General features: G+C 43.3%; 1 protein-coding gene across 3 annotated transcripts in view; it reads right to left on the bottom strand.

The window, feature by feature from the left end:
• The window catches only part of grik4 (glutamate receptor, ionotropic, kainate 4), a 189,578-nt gene that overhangs the window by 87,389 nt on the left and 87,470 nt on the right, over nucleotides 1–14,719 (bottom strand). For all 3 annotated transcript variants that reach the window (XM_043676445.1, XM_043676447.1, XM_043676446.1), the window contains exons 6-7: nucleotides 10,972–11,150; nucleotides 2,928–2,981 (exon numbers count right to left, since the gene is read on the bottom strand). In XM_043676445.1, the coding sequence (XP_043532380.1) occupies nucleotides 2,928–2,981; nucleotides 10,972–11,150 (233 nt within the window). The remainder of the gene's footprint in view (nucleotides 1–2,927; nucleotides 2,982–10,971; nucleotides 11,151–14,719) is intronic.

The following is a 14,719-nucleotide window of genomic DNA, read 5'->3' on the forward strand; positions in this document are numbered from 1 at the left end:
GGTGGTAGATATAGGACTGAAGTTAGGGGTAGGTTCTTCACTCAGCGAGTCGTAAGTTCATGGAATGCCCTGCCAGTAGCAGTGGTGGACTCTCCCTCTTTATGGGCATTTAAGCGGGCATTGGATAGGTATATGGAGGATAGTGGGTTAGTATAGGTTAGGTGGGCTTGGATCGGCGCAACATCGAGGGCCAAAGGGCCTGTACTGCGCTGTATTCTTCTATGTTCTATGTTCTATGTTCTAGCCAATCAATCACAGCCCTCCTGCGACATCACCTTTCAGTTTCCCACTCTGATTCAGAAACAGAATCACCCACCTTCCCAGAATCCTCTCCACTTGGCTGCTTTCCTGAAGTGAAGGCCCCAAGTCCACATGGTAAGTTTTTATACTACTTACCTTCTCAAGTTCCTCTCTGCTCGGCTCCTCTCCCAGACCCTTTGATCCAACTGTCCATGCCAACCAAGTTTCCTAAACTAAACTAATCCCACTTGCTTGTTTTGGTCCATATCTCTCTAAATCTTTTCTATAGATGTACCTGTCCAAATGTATTTTAAATGTTGAAACTGTACCTGCATCGACCACTTCCTCTGGTAGTTCATTCCACACACAAACCATCCTGTGTGAAAGAAGTTCCCCTCAGGTCCCTTTTAAATCCTTCTCCTCTCACCTTAAAAATATGCCTCCCAAGTTTTGAACTCCTCCACCTAGGGAAAAGACCTTTGCTATTCACTTTATCTATTCCCCCTCATGATTTTATAAGCCTCGAAAAGGCCAGCCCTCAACCTTCTACATTCCAGTGAAAAACATCCTAGTCGATCTAGCCTCTCCTTATAACTCAAATTCCCCATCTGGACAGTATCCTGGTAAATCTTTTCTGATCCCTCTCCAATTTAATAACATCCATCTGAGAGCAAGGTGACCAGAACTGTACACACTATGCCCAAAACTGGCTTCACCAATGTTCAATGCAATCTCAAAATAACATCCCAGCTCCTGTACTTAATGGTCTGAGCAATGAAGGCATGTGTGCAATATGCCTTCTTAACCACGTACTATACAACTTTAAAAGAACTATGTACTTGAACCCCTTGGTCTCTCTGTTTGACAATACAACATAGGGCCCTACCATTTAATTATATAAGTCCTAACCTAGCATGGAAGCTAACATGGAGAAAGCGAGGACTGCAGATGCTGGAGATCAGAGTCAATAAGTGTGGTGCTGGAAAAGCACAGCCGGTCAGGCAACATCCGAGGAGCAGGAGAGTCAATGTTTCGAGCATAGGCCCTTTATTAGGAATGAGGCTTGTAGGCCAAGGGGGCTGAGAGATAAATGGGGAGTAGGGGATGAGGCTGTGGGGAAGGTAGCTGGGAATGTGATAGGTAGATGCAGTTGGGAGGGAAGGTGACAGGTCGGAGAGGAGGGTGGAGTGGATAGATGGGAAGGAAGATGGGCAGGTCAACAGGACGATGTCGAGCTGGAAGGTTGGATCTGGGATAAAGTGGGGGGAGGGAAAATGAGGAGACTAGTGAAATCCATTGATCCCATGTGGTTGGAGGGTCCCAAGGTGGAAGATGAAGCGCTGTTCCTCCAAGCGCTGGGTGGTTAGGGTTTGGTGGTGAAGGAGGCCCAGGACGTGATGTTCTTGGCGGAGTGGGAATGGGAGGGGGAGTTAAAGTGTTCGACCATGGGGCGATGGTGTTGTTTAGTGCGTGTGTCTCAGAGATATTCTCTGAAATGTTCCGCAAGTTGGCGTCCTGTCTCACCAATGTAGAGGAGACCACATCGGGAGCAACGGACACAGTAGATGACTGTGTGGAAGTGCAGATAAATCTATGTCAGATGCAGAAGGATCCTTTGGGGTCTTGGACGGATGCATCGCATCATCCTCTGCCATTTCTGTCACCTACAGTCAGACCCCACCACCAGGGATAGATTTCTCTCCCCACCCCATCTGCGTTCTGGAGAGACCAATTCCTCCGCGGCTCCCTTGTTAGGTTCCCACCTATCCCTCTCCTCCCCCCCCCCCCACCACCAACCCGCCCTCCACTTCTTGTGCCTTCTCCTGCTACTGCAAGAAGTGCAAAACCTGTACTCACACCTACCCCCTTACCTCCATCCAAAGCCACAAAAGGGCTGACAGAGATGCACTTGCACTTCCACACACGTCATCTTCTGTGTCCATTGCTCCCAATGCGGTCTCCTTTACACTGGAGAGACAGGATCCCAACTTGCGGAACGTTTCAGAGAACATCTCTGGGACACACATACTAAACAACCCCACTGCCCTGTGGCTGAACACTTTAACTCTCCCTCCCACTCCACCTAGGGCATGCAGGTTCTGGGCCTCCTCCATCGCCAAACTCTAACTACCTGACCCCTGGAGGAAGAACGCTTCATCTTTCGTTTTGGGACCCTCCAACCAGTTTCTTCATTTCCCATCCCCCCCGCCTTATCCCAGATCCAACCTTCCGCCGCCCTCTTGAACTGTCCTACCGTCCATCTTCCTTCCCACCTATTCCTCCACCCTCCTCTCCGACCTAACACCTTATTCCTCCACCCTCCTCTCCGACCTATCACCTACCACTTTCATCTACCTGTCACATTCCCAGCTATTTTCCCCCACAGCCCTTCCGCCCTCACATTTACCTCTCAGCCCACTTGGGTCTTCCCCACATTTCTGATGAAGGGCTTAAGCTTGAAACATTGATTCTCCTGCTCCTTGGTTGCTGCCTGGTCGGCTGTACTTTTCCAGCTCCACACTTTTTGACTCTGGAAGCTAACATGTCTGCTTTCTCCATCATGGACTTCTCCTGCTCCCATCTTCCCTGCCTCCATCCTTAAAGCCTTACTTCCTTTCCTTCCTTCACTTCTACCCTCTATCCCTTTACCAGATAAATAACATTTATATTGAGTGATAATACTTTACCAGAGATGTAAAGATGTAATGATAGTGGTCAGATGTCATTCCTAACTCCATGGCCTGGAAAACAAGATATTATGAATACACATTTTACAACTCTCTTTTAATCTAATTTAAAATCATGCCAGAGATGCACCCACTGCACAAAGGAGAACATTCAACCACATTGAGACCATAGTGGCTCCTGGGGGAGAAGTGCGGTCCCCCTCCTTTCCCTTGCTGCTCAATCCCCTTGGCTCAGAAAGGTTATATGGTTCAAGGAAGTGTTCATCTACTTGTCTCCATTTCCATTATCCTCATGGGTATTACGTTCAAGCTCATTACCACTTGCTGTGTAAAAGAAATTCTTTCTCACATTCCCCGCAACTCCTGCCCAAATCTTAAATCTTGTCCAGAAGAGAAAATGCTGGAAAATCTCAGCCAGTCTGGCAGCATCTGGAAGGAGAGAAAAGAGCTGACGTTTCGAGTCTAACTGAAACATCAGCTCTTTTCTCTCCTTCCAGATGCTGCCAGACCTGCAGAGATTTTCCAGCATTTTCTCTTTTGGTTTCAGATTCCAGCATCTGCAGTAATTTGCTTTTAAAGTTTGTGAGAAGATTTGTAGCTCGGGTGCTCGTTGTTGTGGTTCTGTTCGCCGAGCTGGAAGTTTTTGTTGCAAACGTTTCGTCCCCTGGCTAGGCGACATCATCAGTGCTTGGGAGCCTCCTGCGAAGCGCTTCTTTGATGTTTCCTCCGGTGTTTATAGTGGTCTGTCCCTGCCGCTTCCGGTTGTCAGTTTCAGCTGTCCGCTTTAGTGGTTGGTATATTGGGTCCAGGTCGATGTGTTTGTTGATGGAGTTTGTGGATGAATGCCATGCCTCTAGGAATTCCCTGGCTGTTCTCTGTCTGGCTTGCCCTATGATAGTAGTGTTGTCCCAGTCAAATTCACACACACGCAGACAACAAGCAACATGAATACGACTGGGACAACACTACTATCATAGGGCAAGCCAGACAGAGAACAGCCAGGGAATTCCTAGAGGCATGGCATTCATCCACAAACTCCATCAACAAACACATCGACCTGGACCCAATATACCAACCACTACAGCGGACAGCTGAAACTGACAACCGGAAGCGGCAGGGACAGACCACTATAAACACCGGAGGAAACACCAAAGAAGCGCTTCGAAGGAGGCTCCCAAGCACTGATATGTCGCCTAGTCAGGGGACGAAACGTTTGCAACAAAAACCTCCAGCCCGGCGAACAGAACCACAACAACGAGCACCCGAGCAACAAATCTTCGCACAAACTTTGACTGTTAAATAATTTAACTGTAGTTGCATCCACCACTTCCTCCAGCGGTTTATTGCACCCAGTGACCAAAGGGTGTAAAACAAAAGCTGCCACTCATGTCCTTTATAAATCTTCCTTCTCGTACTTTAAACATATGCCCCTGGATGCGATCTCCCTCACCTTTGATAGTAATCTTATTTATGCTCCTCGTGATTTCACAAATCTCTATAAGGCCAAACGTCGAAGTCCTCTGCTCCAGTGAAAAAGAAACCGCAGCCTATTTTTATAACAGAAGACTTCTATTCATGACATCATTCTGGTAAATACTTTCTGAACCCTCTCCAATATAATAAAATCCTTCTCATTACAAGGAAACAAGAACTGTACACAATACTCCAGAAGATATGATGACATTGAATAGGGTCCGAAGAAGGTTTAAACGAATGATCCTGGGGGGAAGAAATGCTTGTCATAAAATGTTGAAAACTCGGGGGCTGTACTTGATGGTGGTTCAGAAGGGGTTTAGCACATTTGCCTTCTGGGACAACACTACTATCATAGGGCAAGCCAGACAGAGAACAGCCAGGGAATTCCTAGAGGCATGGCATTCATCCACAAACTCCATCAACAAACACATCGACCTGGACCCAATATACCAACCACTAAAGCGGACAGCTGAAACTGACAACCGGAAGCGGCAGGGACAGACCACTATAAACACCGGAGGAAACATCAAAGAAGCGCTTCGCAGGAGGATCCCAAGCACTGATGATGTCGCCTAGCCAGGGGACGAAACGTTTGCAACAAAAACTTCCAGCTCGGCGAACAGAACCACAATAATTTGCTTTTATCTATTAATCTTGTCTCTCCGTCTTTCTACCATTAGCAAACATAAGGCCGGAATCTGCATGTGGAGAGTTACCAGACATAAGTGGGCTGCAATTAGGACGAAGGGCAAACATAGCTGTGTGCCATCTCACCCAGAGGGTTAAGTGATCAATGAGCTTGATATATCAGGGTTCAAGTAAGTGCTGTGATGTGAGCTTACCGGAAAATGCTGATGACATATACATTGAGATAGGTCTATATTGCAGAGATGGAAAAGGAGGAATCCAGCTCCAATACAACACGGTATTGTAGAGCTTGAGCCCATTCTCTCCACCATTGAGGTGGTGATCAGCACTGCCAGCAGGACCAGCTGCAAAAGCCATCCAATGCTTCAGTGGTCCAGTGAAAACTCACACAAGTGTAAAGTGATTCAGGCTTGCTCCCATGAAAGCTCAGACTATGTGGGCACTGAGATTCACAGCCATGCTTAAAGTGCTTTGCTTGCCCTTACTGAAGTGACTATCTGTACTACAACAGATGGTTAAGACTGCCCCAGGATTTAGTTTGCTCTATGAAATATGAACTTGCTGTTCTCTAAGTATAATAGCATTCAAGCTCCCTCCATTGCTACATCACCAAAGCCTGTTTAGACAGCTGATAGTTCAAGCTGTGGGAGGAGAAAATGCAGATGAATGGCAGCCATTGTGTGTATAAATGGAGATTTAGCCAGCAATGAGTAGATGGCAGGGAATAACTGTGTTCTGGATCAGTGGTGCTGGAAGAGCACAGCAATTCAGGCAGCATCCGAGGACAGGCAAAATCGACGTATCGGGCAAAAGCCCTTCATCAGGAACCTAGGGAATAACTGTGACCTGGTTCTGAGGAAGGTGTACAGCTTGGGATATGTAAAAACTAGGAAGAAGTCTCAGAACTCCATCAGCTCGGGAGCAGTCTCTCTGTTCTCTAATTTAAAAAACAATTTAAGCCTAAAGAAAACCAGTTTACCTTTTCTTTAGCAGTTGCTATAAGGTATGACTTTCAATTAATAAGTCACTCTAATTCTCCTGCAAACAAGTGGAAGCATCCAGAAAACCAGAAAAATAAATTTAAACAAAACAGAATTCACGAAGGTAGAGGTGACATTCTGGGGACATAATATTGGGCATGGAAGGTTGACCCCAAGGAAGACAAAGTTGAAGATCTTAGAGGAATTTCCATGACAAACCTCAAAGAAAGAGGTGCGTCGATTTTTGGGACTAAGCGGATTCCACCGGAAGTTTGTTCCAAACTTCAAAGTGTAGTGGCACTGTACACGATTTGCTGAAGAGGAACACAAAATTTCAGTGGATGTAACAATGCCAGGAGGCATTTGACAATTTAAAAGCAGTATTAACCACTGCACCAGTTGTAGCTACACCAAACTTCTTGAAACTCTTCAAAGTTGTAATCAACGCTAGCGACATAGGGGTTGGAGCTGTACTGCTACACGAAGATGATGATGGAATTGAACTGCCAGTTGATTACTTTTCAAAGAAACTCAACATCCACCTGAGAAAATACTCTACAATCGAAAAGGAATTATTGATTTTGGTACTGGCCTTACAATATTTTGATGTTTAAGTGATGAACAATGTGCCGGAGATGGTTGTGCACACGGATCACAATCCTCTTACATTCTTGGAATGATTTAAAGACAAGAATGAGACTGTTTCACTGGAGTCTATGTTACAGATTTACAAATTGTACATGTTACGGATCGTAAAAATATGATAGTAGATGTGTTATCGCGGATTTATTGGATAAAGAAAGGCAAGATTGAACAAATGTAATATATGTGTGTGTGTAGAAGTTAAAATGAACTTAGATTAATGTCCTATGTATTTCATGGTAATGGGGTTAAGAATTAAAAAAAAATCCATCTTTTCATTATGATGGTTCATTTTTTTCTTAAGGGGGCAAGTGTTATGAACTTGAAGGTGTGTACTGTACCTTTAAGAGAGAGTTGCAAGCTGACAAGCAGCTAGCAGGCACGAAGTGTACTGGACAATTGAAAGATATAACATTTTGGCTGTAACCTAGATACCTTGCTGTTTTCACAGCAGTTCAAATTTAACCAATCAGTTTAAATTATGCCCCAATCTACTAAATCCAATCGAATTTGAATTTACTGTTTTGACAACATTAACCCAATGAGACAATCTGACTTTTTGGGGTATAAAAAGCAGGCATTTTGGACAGTTAGCCAGAGAAACAGCACTACTACTTGCCATTGTCAGACAGACTGGCCAAAAGCCAGCTCTCTAAAAGGTACTGTTTTCATATGAAAAATCTGTACAGCAGAAGACTGAAGATGAGCCAGGGAGATTTACAAACAAAGGAGGATGACAGCTGCTTTCTGGTTTTGAAAATTGATTTGCTGTAAATTTAATAGGTGCTTTATTGGATCAGTATATTGTTATAGAATGGGAGGTAGCTAACAAACCTTGAAGACAAAGAAGGCTTGGAGTTGTAAATAGTTGTTGCTTAATGTTGACTTTGAGTTAAAGAATGAAACTGTCATTTTTCTCTTTAAATACTGGAATTTAGGAATTCCCTGTAACTCATACTTTAACAGATTGAGATGAGGTGAGCTTTTCTGTGTTTGGTTAAATTAGAAGGGTTGGCCTGGCCAGAGATGCCCTCATCCCATGAATTAATTTTTTGAGATTCATTTGAACCCAGTTGTCTATATCTAATATATGACTTTTTTTATTTTAGCTCAAATCTCAATATGTTTACTTATCCATTGTTCTCTAATCCTACCAGCTTTACTTTTCACTCTAAAAGGGACACAATGACTCTGAACTTGTTACCACACTTTTGAAAGCTTCACACTAATCTGACATCCCTTTATCTACAAATAGCTACTCCAATCAATTTTTGCAAGTTCTTGTCTCATGCCATTAAAAATTAAAGTAAGGCAAATTTTATGGAAGGTTTAACCTTTTCCATAACTATTTTAAAACCAATCCAATTACAATCACTAGACCCAAAGTGTTTCCCTACTGTCATTTGCCCTGCCTTATTCCCAAGAGAAGGTCAAATTTTGTTCTATCTCTAGTAGGAACACCTAAAGATTGATAGAAAAAATTTTCTTAATACATTTAACAAATTCTTAACCATCCAATCCTTTAACACTATAGTAGTGCCAGCCAAATGTTTGGATAATTAAAATCACCTACTATTACAACCTCATTCTTACATATATCTGAGATCTCTCTGTATATTTGTTCTTCAATTTCTCTGACTACTGGGGAGTCTATAGTTCAATCCCACATAGGCAATCATCTCTTTCTTCTTTTGAGTTTCATGCCATAAATTTTCATGTGATTATTTTTCAGAATTATCTTCCCTAGATACAGCAGTAATATATTCTTTAATCATAAGTGCCACTCCCCCTTCTGTTTTGCCTCCTTTTTTTTTTATCCTTTCTATAGCATCTCAGACCTAGAACATTGAGCTGAAGTTCCATCTAACCCTCAGCCAAGTTTCTGTAATGGCTATGACATCTCAATCCCATATTTCCAAAGCGATCAATAACCAGGGCAATTTTAATGATCAACAGCATTAAAGGGCATTTGAGGACTTCTGTTTTCACTCGGATAGTTGTAAAACTTGCAGCCTGAAAGGCTTTGAGGCTAGGAATCCTCAAGAATTTTAAGAACTATTTAGCTGAGGGCTTGAATCACCAGGGTACAGGCCAAATATAAGTAGGTGAACAGAAAAATTAGTAAAGATGAGTATAGGTTTTCTACAGTTAGAAGCAGGGAAATTTATAATGGGAAACAAAGGTAGCAGTGCAATTAAATACTTTAGTATGTCTTCTTAAAGGAAGACACAAATAGCATCCCAAAGATATGGTGGAGAACAGTGTCTAAATGGAAGCAAGAACTGAAAGAAATCATATTAGTATCAAAAAAAGGTATTGGGGAAACTCAAGAAAGTGAAAGCTGGTAAATACCCATGGCATGATAACCTTCATCCCAGAGTCATTAAGGAAATGATCCTAGAAATAGACGATACGCTGGTGGTCATCTTCCAAAATTCTACAAATTAACAGTTCCTGTGGATTGGCGGGTAACTAATGTTACCCCACTATTTAAAAAGGGTAGCAAAGAGAAAACAGAATTATAGTCTGGTTAGCCTGATGTCATTAATTGGGGGGGAAAAGAGTCCATTATAAAAGGCGTAATAGCAGAGCACTTGGAAGATATGAACAGGATCAGACAGAGTCAGGATGGATTTAAGGAAGGGAAGCCATGCTTGACAAATCTGCTGAAACCTCTTAAGGATCTAATTAGTGGAGTGGGTAAGGGGGAGGCAGTAGATGTGATTTACTTGGATTTTCAGAAGGGCTTTTGATAAATTTCAATATAAGAGACTAGCATGTAAACCTAAAGTGCATGGAACTGGAAGTCATGCACTGAAATGGATAGAGAACTAGCTGGCAGCCATGAAACAAACAGCAGGATTAAAAGGGTCACTTTCCAAGAGCCAAGCTATGACTTTTAGGGTTCTGCAAGGATTAGTGCTTGGATTCCACCTATTTACAATATGCATTAATGATTTGGATGAGGAAATTACCTATCATTTTGTAAGTGACTCAAAGCTGGATAAAAGGGTATGCTGTAGGGAGGAATGCAGATGAGCTTCATTGTGATTTGGACAAGTTAAGTGGGCAAATACAAGTCATGCAGTATAATATGGATAAAAGTGAGGTTATTCACTTTGGTAGCAAAAATAGACAGCAGATTGTATGTTGGCCTTCATGGCGAGAAGCCAGGAGCAGGGACATTTTGCTGCAATTGTACTCTGTATTTGTGAGGCCACACCTAGAGTATAGTGTCGTTTTGCTCTCCCTATGAGACAGGATATTTTTAACGATGGAAAGAGTGCAATGAAGATTTACCAAACTGATTCCTGGGATGGTACTTCTGAAGTATGAAGAGAGACTGGATTGATTAGGACTATATTCACTGGAGTTTGAAAGAATGAGGGTGGATTTCAAATAACCTCTTAAATTCTATTAGGGCTAGATAGTGTATATAGACAGGAAAGATGTTCCTGATGTGGGGGAGTCCAGGTACAGGGGTCTCAGTCCAAGGATAATGGGTCTACTATTTAGATCACAGCTGATGAGAAATTTCTTCATGCAGAAAGTGGCAAGCATGATGGAATTTTCTGCCATAGGGAACTGTTGAGTCCAAATATTGAAGACTTTAAAGTTCTGAGGAAGATTTGCTCAACCCAAAATATTAACTCTGCTTTCTCTCCACAGATGCTACCAGACCTGCTGAGCTTTCCAGCAATTTCGGTTTTTGTTACTTTCAAAAAAGATGCAGATATAGTTCTTAGGACTAAATTACAAAGTGGGAATAGGGTACTGATTGGATGGTCAGTCATGATCATACTGAATGGAGGACCAGGCTTGAAAGGCCAAGTGACTTACTCCTGTTCCTCTACCGTATGTTTCTATTTTTCTAAAGGCTGGAAAATGGGATTTGAATAGATGGATGTTTGATGACCGATAGACATATTGGGCTGAAGGGCCTCTTTGCCTGCTGCAAAAATGCTACGACTGTCATTCTCTTAAAAACTGGATACCCTAGCTTGCTGGATGGTCAGGTTTGTTGAAAGGATTACTTTGAGGTATGTAGATTTGGAGGGATGGGGGCAGTGGGGAATCTGATTCTGAAAAGCTATCGGATTTAATCTTGTTACTGCCTTTCAGCGTCGACTTGTTCATACATTGAATGGTATGAAATAGCAATATTCCGCAGTCTTAGAAATGAGTGAATAATCAATCTAAACAACTCAATTGCAGCAATTAGGCTATTTATCTGAGCCATTCACTAATTATTAAAACTCTTGGTGATCAGAGTCTAGTAACTTTAACACTGAACATACCTTGCGAAGGATGGATTGTGACACTGAAGTACTGGCATCAATAATTATTGTTGCAATTTTATCATCTCGAATTTCCTTCAACACAGGTGTTGAATCCTGACTTTGGTCCAACATTCGGACTGACAAAGTGTCCTTGGAAATAAGAAACTGGCGTAATAGCTTCTCCAAATTCAAGAGGCCTATAACAAAATCAGGGAGCAAGAGATTTTTTCAGAATAAATCCATATGTACAGCTAAACCCACATTAAATTGAAATGTAATTTCTTTCTCTTCAGAGGGAATTTTATCTGCAAAAGTATGAATACCCAATAGATATGCTGAAACTATATAAAGGTCTGGTCAGACCACAACTTGATTGGTAAAAAGAATTGGATGCAACAATCTAAGGAAAGAGATGAGGGTCCTAGAAAAAGGCAGAGGAAATGTACTAGAAGTGTTCCAGGGATACAGGACTTTCGCTACAAAGGTTAAGTGGATAAACTGGTTTTCTTCTCCTTGAAGCAAAGGAAATTAAGGGCTGATTTGATCACAATGTACATGATTCTGACAGTTTTAGATATGTTGCTCCATTGGTTGATAGTACTAGAACAAGTTGACACAGATTTAAGGTTTTGAGCATGGGACTGGAGGGGATTGAACGTAACTGTACAGCACAAGAATGGGATCTTTAGCAAGATTAAACTAATCTCTTCTGCTTGCCCTTGGTCCATATCCCACTATTCCTTACATAGTCAGGTGCTTATCTTAAAGTTTCTGAAATGCCCCGATCGTATCTGCTCCCACCATTCCCCCTGGCAGTGTATACAAGATACAAGGCTTTGGAAAAAACTTAGAACACAGAACATTTACAGCGCAGTACAGGCCCTTCGGTTGTCGATGTTGCACTGGCCTGTGGAACCAACCATCTATCCTACACTATTCCACTTTCATCCATATGTTTATCCAATGATCATTTATATGCCCTTAAAGTTGGCGAGTCTACCACTGTTGTAGGCTGGGCGTTCCACACCCCTACTACTGAGTAAAGAAACTACCTCTGACATCTGTCCTATATCTATTACTCCTTAATTTAAAGCTACATCCCCTTGTGCTAGCCATCACCATCCTGGGAAAAAGGCTGTCATTGTTCACCCTATCTAATGTCTCAATTAAGTCATGTCTGAACCTTATTCTCGCGAACGAAAACAGCCTCAAGTCCCTCAGCCTTTCCTCCTAAGACCTTCCCTCCATGCCAGGCAACATCCTAATAAATTGTTTCTGAAACCTTTTCCAAAGCTTCCACATCCTTCCTATAATGGGGTTACCAGAACTGTACACAATACTCTTAAGTGCAGCCACAGCAGAGTTTTGTACAACTGCAACATGATTTCGTGGCTCTGAAACTCAATCCCTCTACCAATAAAAGCTAACACACTGTATGCCGCCTTAACAACTCTATTAACCTGGGTGGCAATTTTCAGGGATCTAAGTACATGGACACTGAGATCTCTCTGCTCATCTACACTGCCAAGAATCTTACCATTAGCCCAGTAGTATTTATTCCTGTTGCTGCTTCCAAAGTGAATCATCTCTCTTTTCTGAATTAAACTCTATTTGCTACCCCTCAGTCCAGCTCTGCAGCTTATCTGTCCCTCTGTAACCTGCAACATTCTTTAGCGCTGTCCATAATTCCATTGACCTTCGTATCATCCGCAAATGTTCTAACCCATCCTTCTATGCCCTCATCCAGGTCATTTATAAAAATTACAAACAGCAGTGGACCCAAAACAGATCCTTGCAGTACACCACTAGTAACTAAACTCCAGGATGAACACTTCCCATCACCACCACTCTGTCTTCTTTCAGCTAGCCAATTTCTGATCCAGACCGCTAAATCACCCTTAATCATATGCCTCTGTATTTTGTGCAATAGCCTACCGTGGGAACCTCATCAAAATTGTTCCCCTCAACTCTTTTGAACTTTACCCCTCTCATCTTAAATGTATGCCCTCTAGTTTTAGACATTTCAACTCTGGGGAAAAGATTCTGATTGTCAACCCTGTCTATGCATCTAATCATTTTATAAAGTTCTATCAAATTTCCCCTCCGCCTCTACCACTCCATAGAAAACAACCTGAGTTTTTCTAGCCTCACCTTTTGGCTCATACCCTCTAATTCTGGCAGCATCCTGGTAAACTTCTTCAGCACCCTCTCCAAAGGTGTCTGTGTGTCTGTGTGTCTGTGTGTCTGTGTGTCTGTGTGTCTGTGTGTCTGTGTGTCTATGGACAAGTCAATTCTTTGTCAGCTATGTGGAACAGTCCATCTTCCACATTTACACTGGCACCAATCCCCACCTTTTTCTCGCTACATTGATGATTGCACCAGTGCCATCTTGTGCTCCCATGAGGAGGCTGAACAGTTCAGCAACCTCACCAATATATTCTACCCCGACCTGAAATTCACTTGGACCATCTTGGGCACCTCCCTCCCCTTCCTGGACCTTTCCCTCTCCATCAATAGTGACGACTCACACTGACATCTCCTACAAACCCACTGACTCCCACAGCTACCTGGACTACACATCCTCCCACCCTGCCTCCTGTAAAAATGCTATCCCTTCATCCAAATTGATGATGCCCTCTAGCACATCTTATCCATTTCCTGCACCTCTGCCCTCAAACCCCACTCCTCTGACCAGAACAAGACAGAACCCCCCCAGTCCTCACCTTCCACCCCATCAACCTCTGTATACATCGCATCATCCTCTGCAATTTCTGCCACCTACAAATGGACCCCACCACCAGGGAGATATTTCCCTCCCCACCCTGATTTGCCTTTAATGTTAACCCGGAGCCTTGGGGGACGGAGCCTCACCTCTGTCCAAGGCCCCAAAGGAACCTTCCACATCCATCAAATTTTCACCTGCACTTCCACACATCATTTACTGTATCTGTTGCTTCCGATGTAATCTCTTCTACATTGGGAAGACTAGACGCCATCTCGCAGAGCGCTTCAGAGAACATCTCTGGGACACCCGCACCAACCAATCCCACCCTGTGGTGGAACACTTCAATTCTCTTCCCCACTCCCTCACAAACTTGCAGGTCCAGGGCCTCCTCCATCACCACCTGATGCCTGGAGGAAGAATATCATCTTCCGCCTCAGGACCCTCCAACCCCATGGCATCAATGTGGATTTCACCAGTTTCCTCATTTCCCCTCTCCCCACCAGATCCAACCTTCTAACTCAGCACCGCCCTCATGACCTGTCCTATCTGTTCATCTTCTTTCCCACCTATCCGCTCCACCCTCTCTTCTGACCTATCACCATTACCCCCGCCCACCTATCGCACTCCCAGCTACCTACCCCCAAGCCCTATCCCCTTCCCATTTATCTCTCCAGTCCCTTCGCTCACAGCCTCATTCCTGATGAAGGGCTTTTGCCAGAAACATCAACTCGGATGCTGCCTGACCTGCTGTGCTTTTCGAGCACCACATTCTCCACTCTGATCTCCAACATCTGCAGCCCTCACTTTCGCCAAGTCAATTCTGAATCCATGCAGTCAATTCACCATGGATCCCATGCATCTTAACCTTCTGGATGAGCCTACCATGAGGAACCTTGTTGAATGCCTTACTAAAATCCATGTAAACATCATCCACTGCTCTACCCTCGTCAATCACCTCTGTCACTTCCTCAAAACATTCAAGTAAGTAAGACATGACCTGCCCAGTACAAAGCCAAGCTGTCTGTCCCTAATTAGGCCAAC

The sequence above is a fragment of the Chiloscyllium plagiosum genome, chromosome 35 (genome assembly GCF_004010195.1).
Source record: "Chiloscyllium plagiosum isolate BGI_BamShark_2017 chromosome 35, ASM401019v2, whole genome shotgun sequence".
NCBI classification, from domain to species: Eukaryota; Metazoa; Chordata; class Chondrichthyes; order Orectolobiformes; family Hemiscylliidae; genus Chiloscyllium; species Chiloscyllium plagiosum.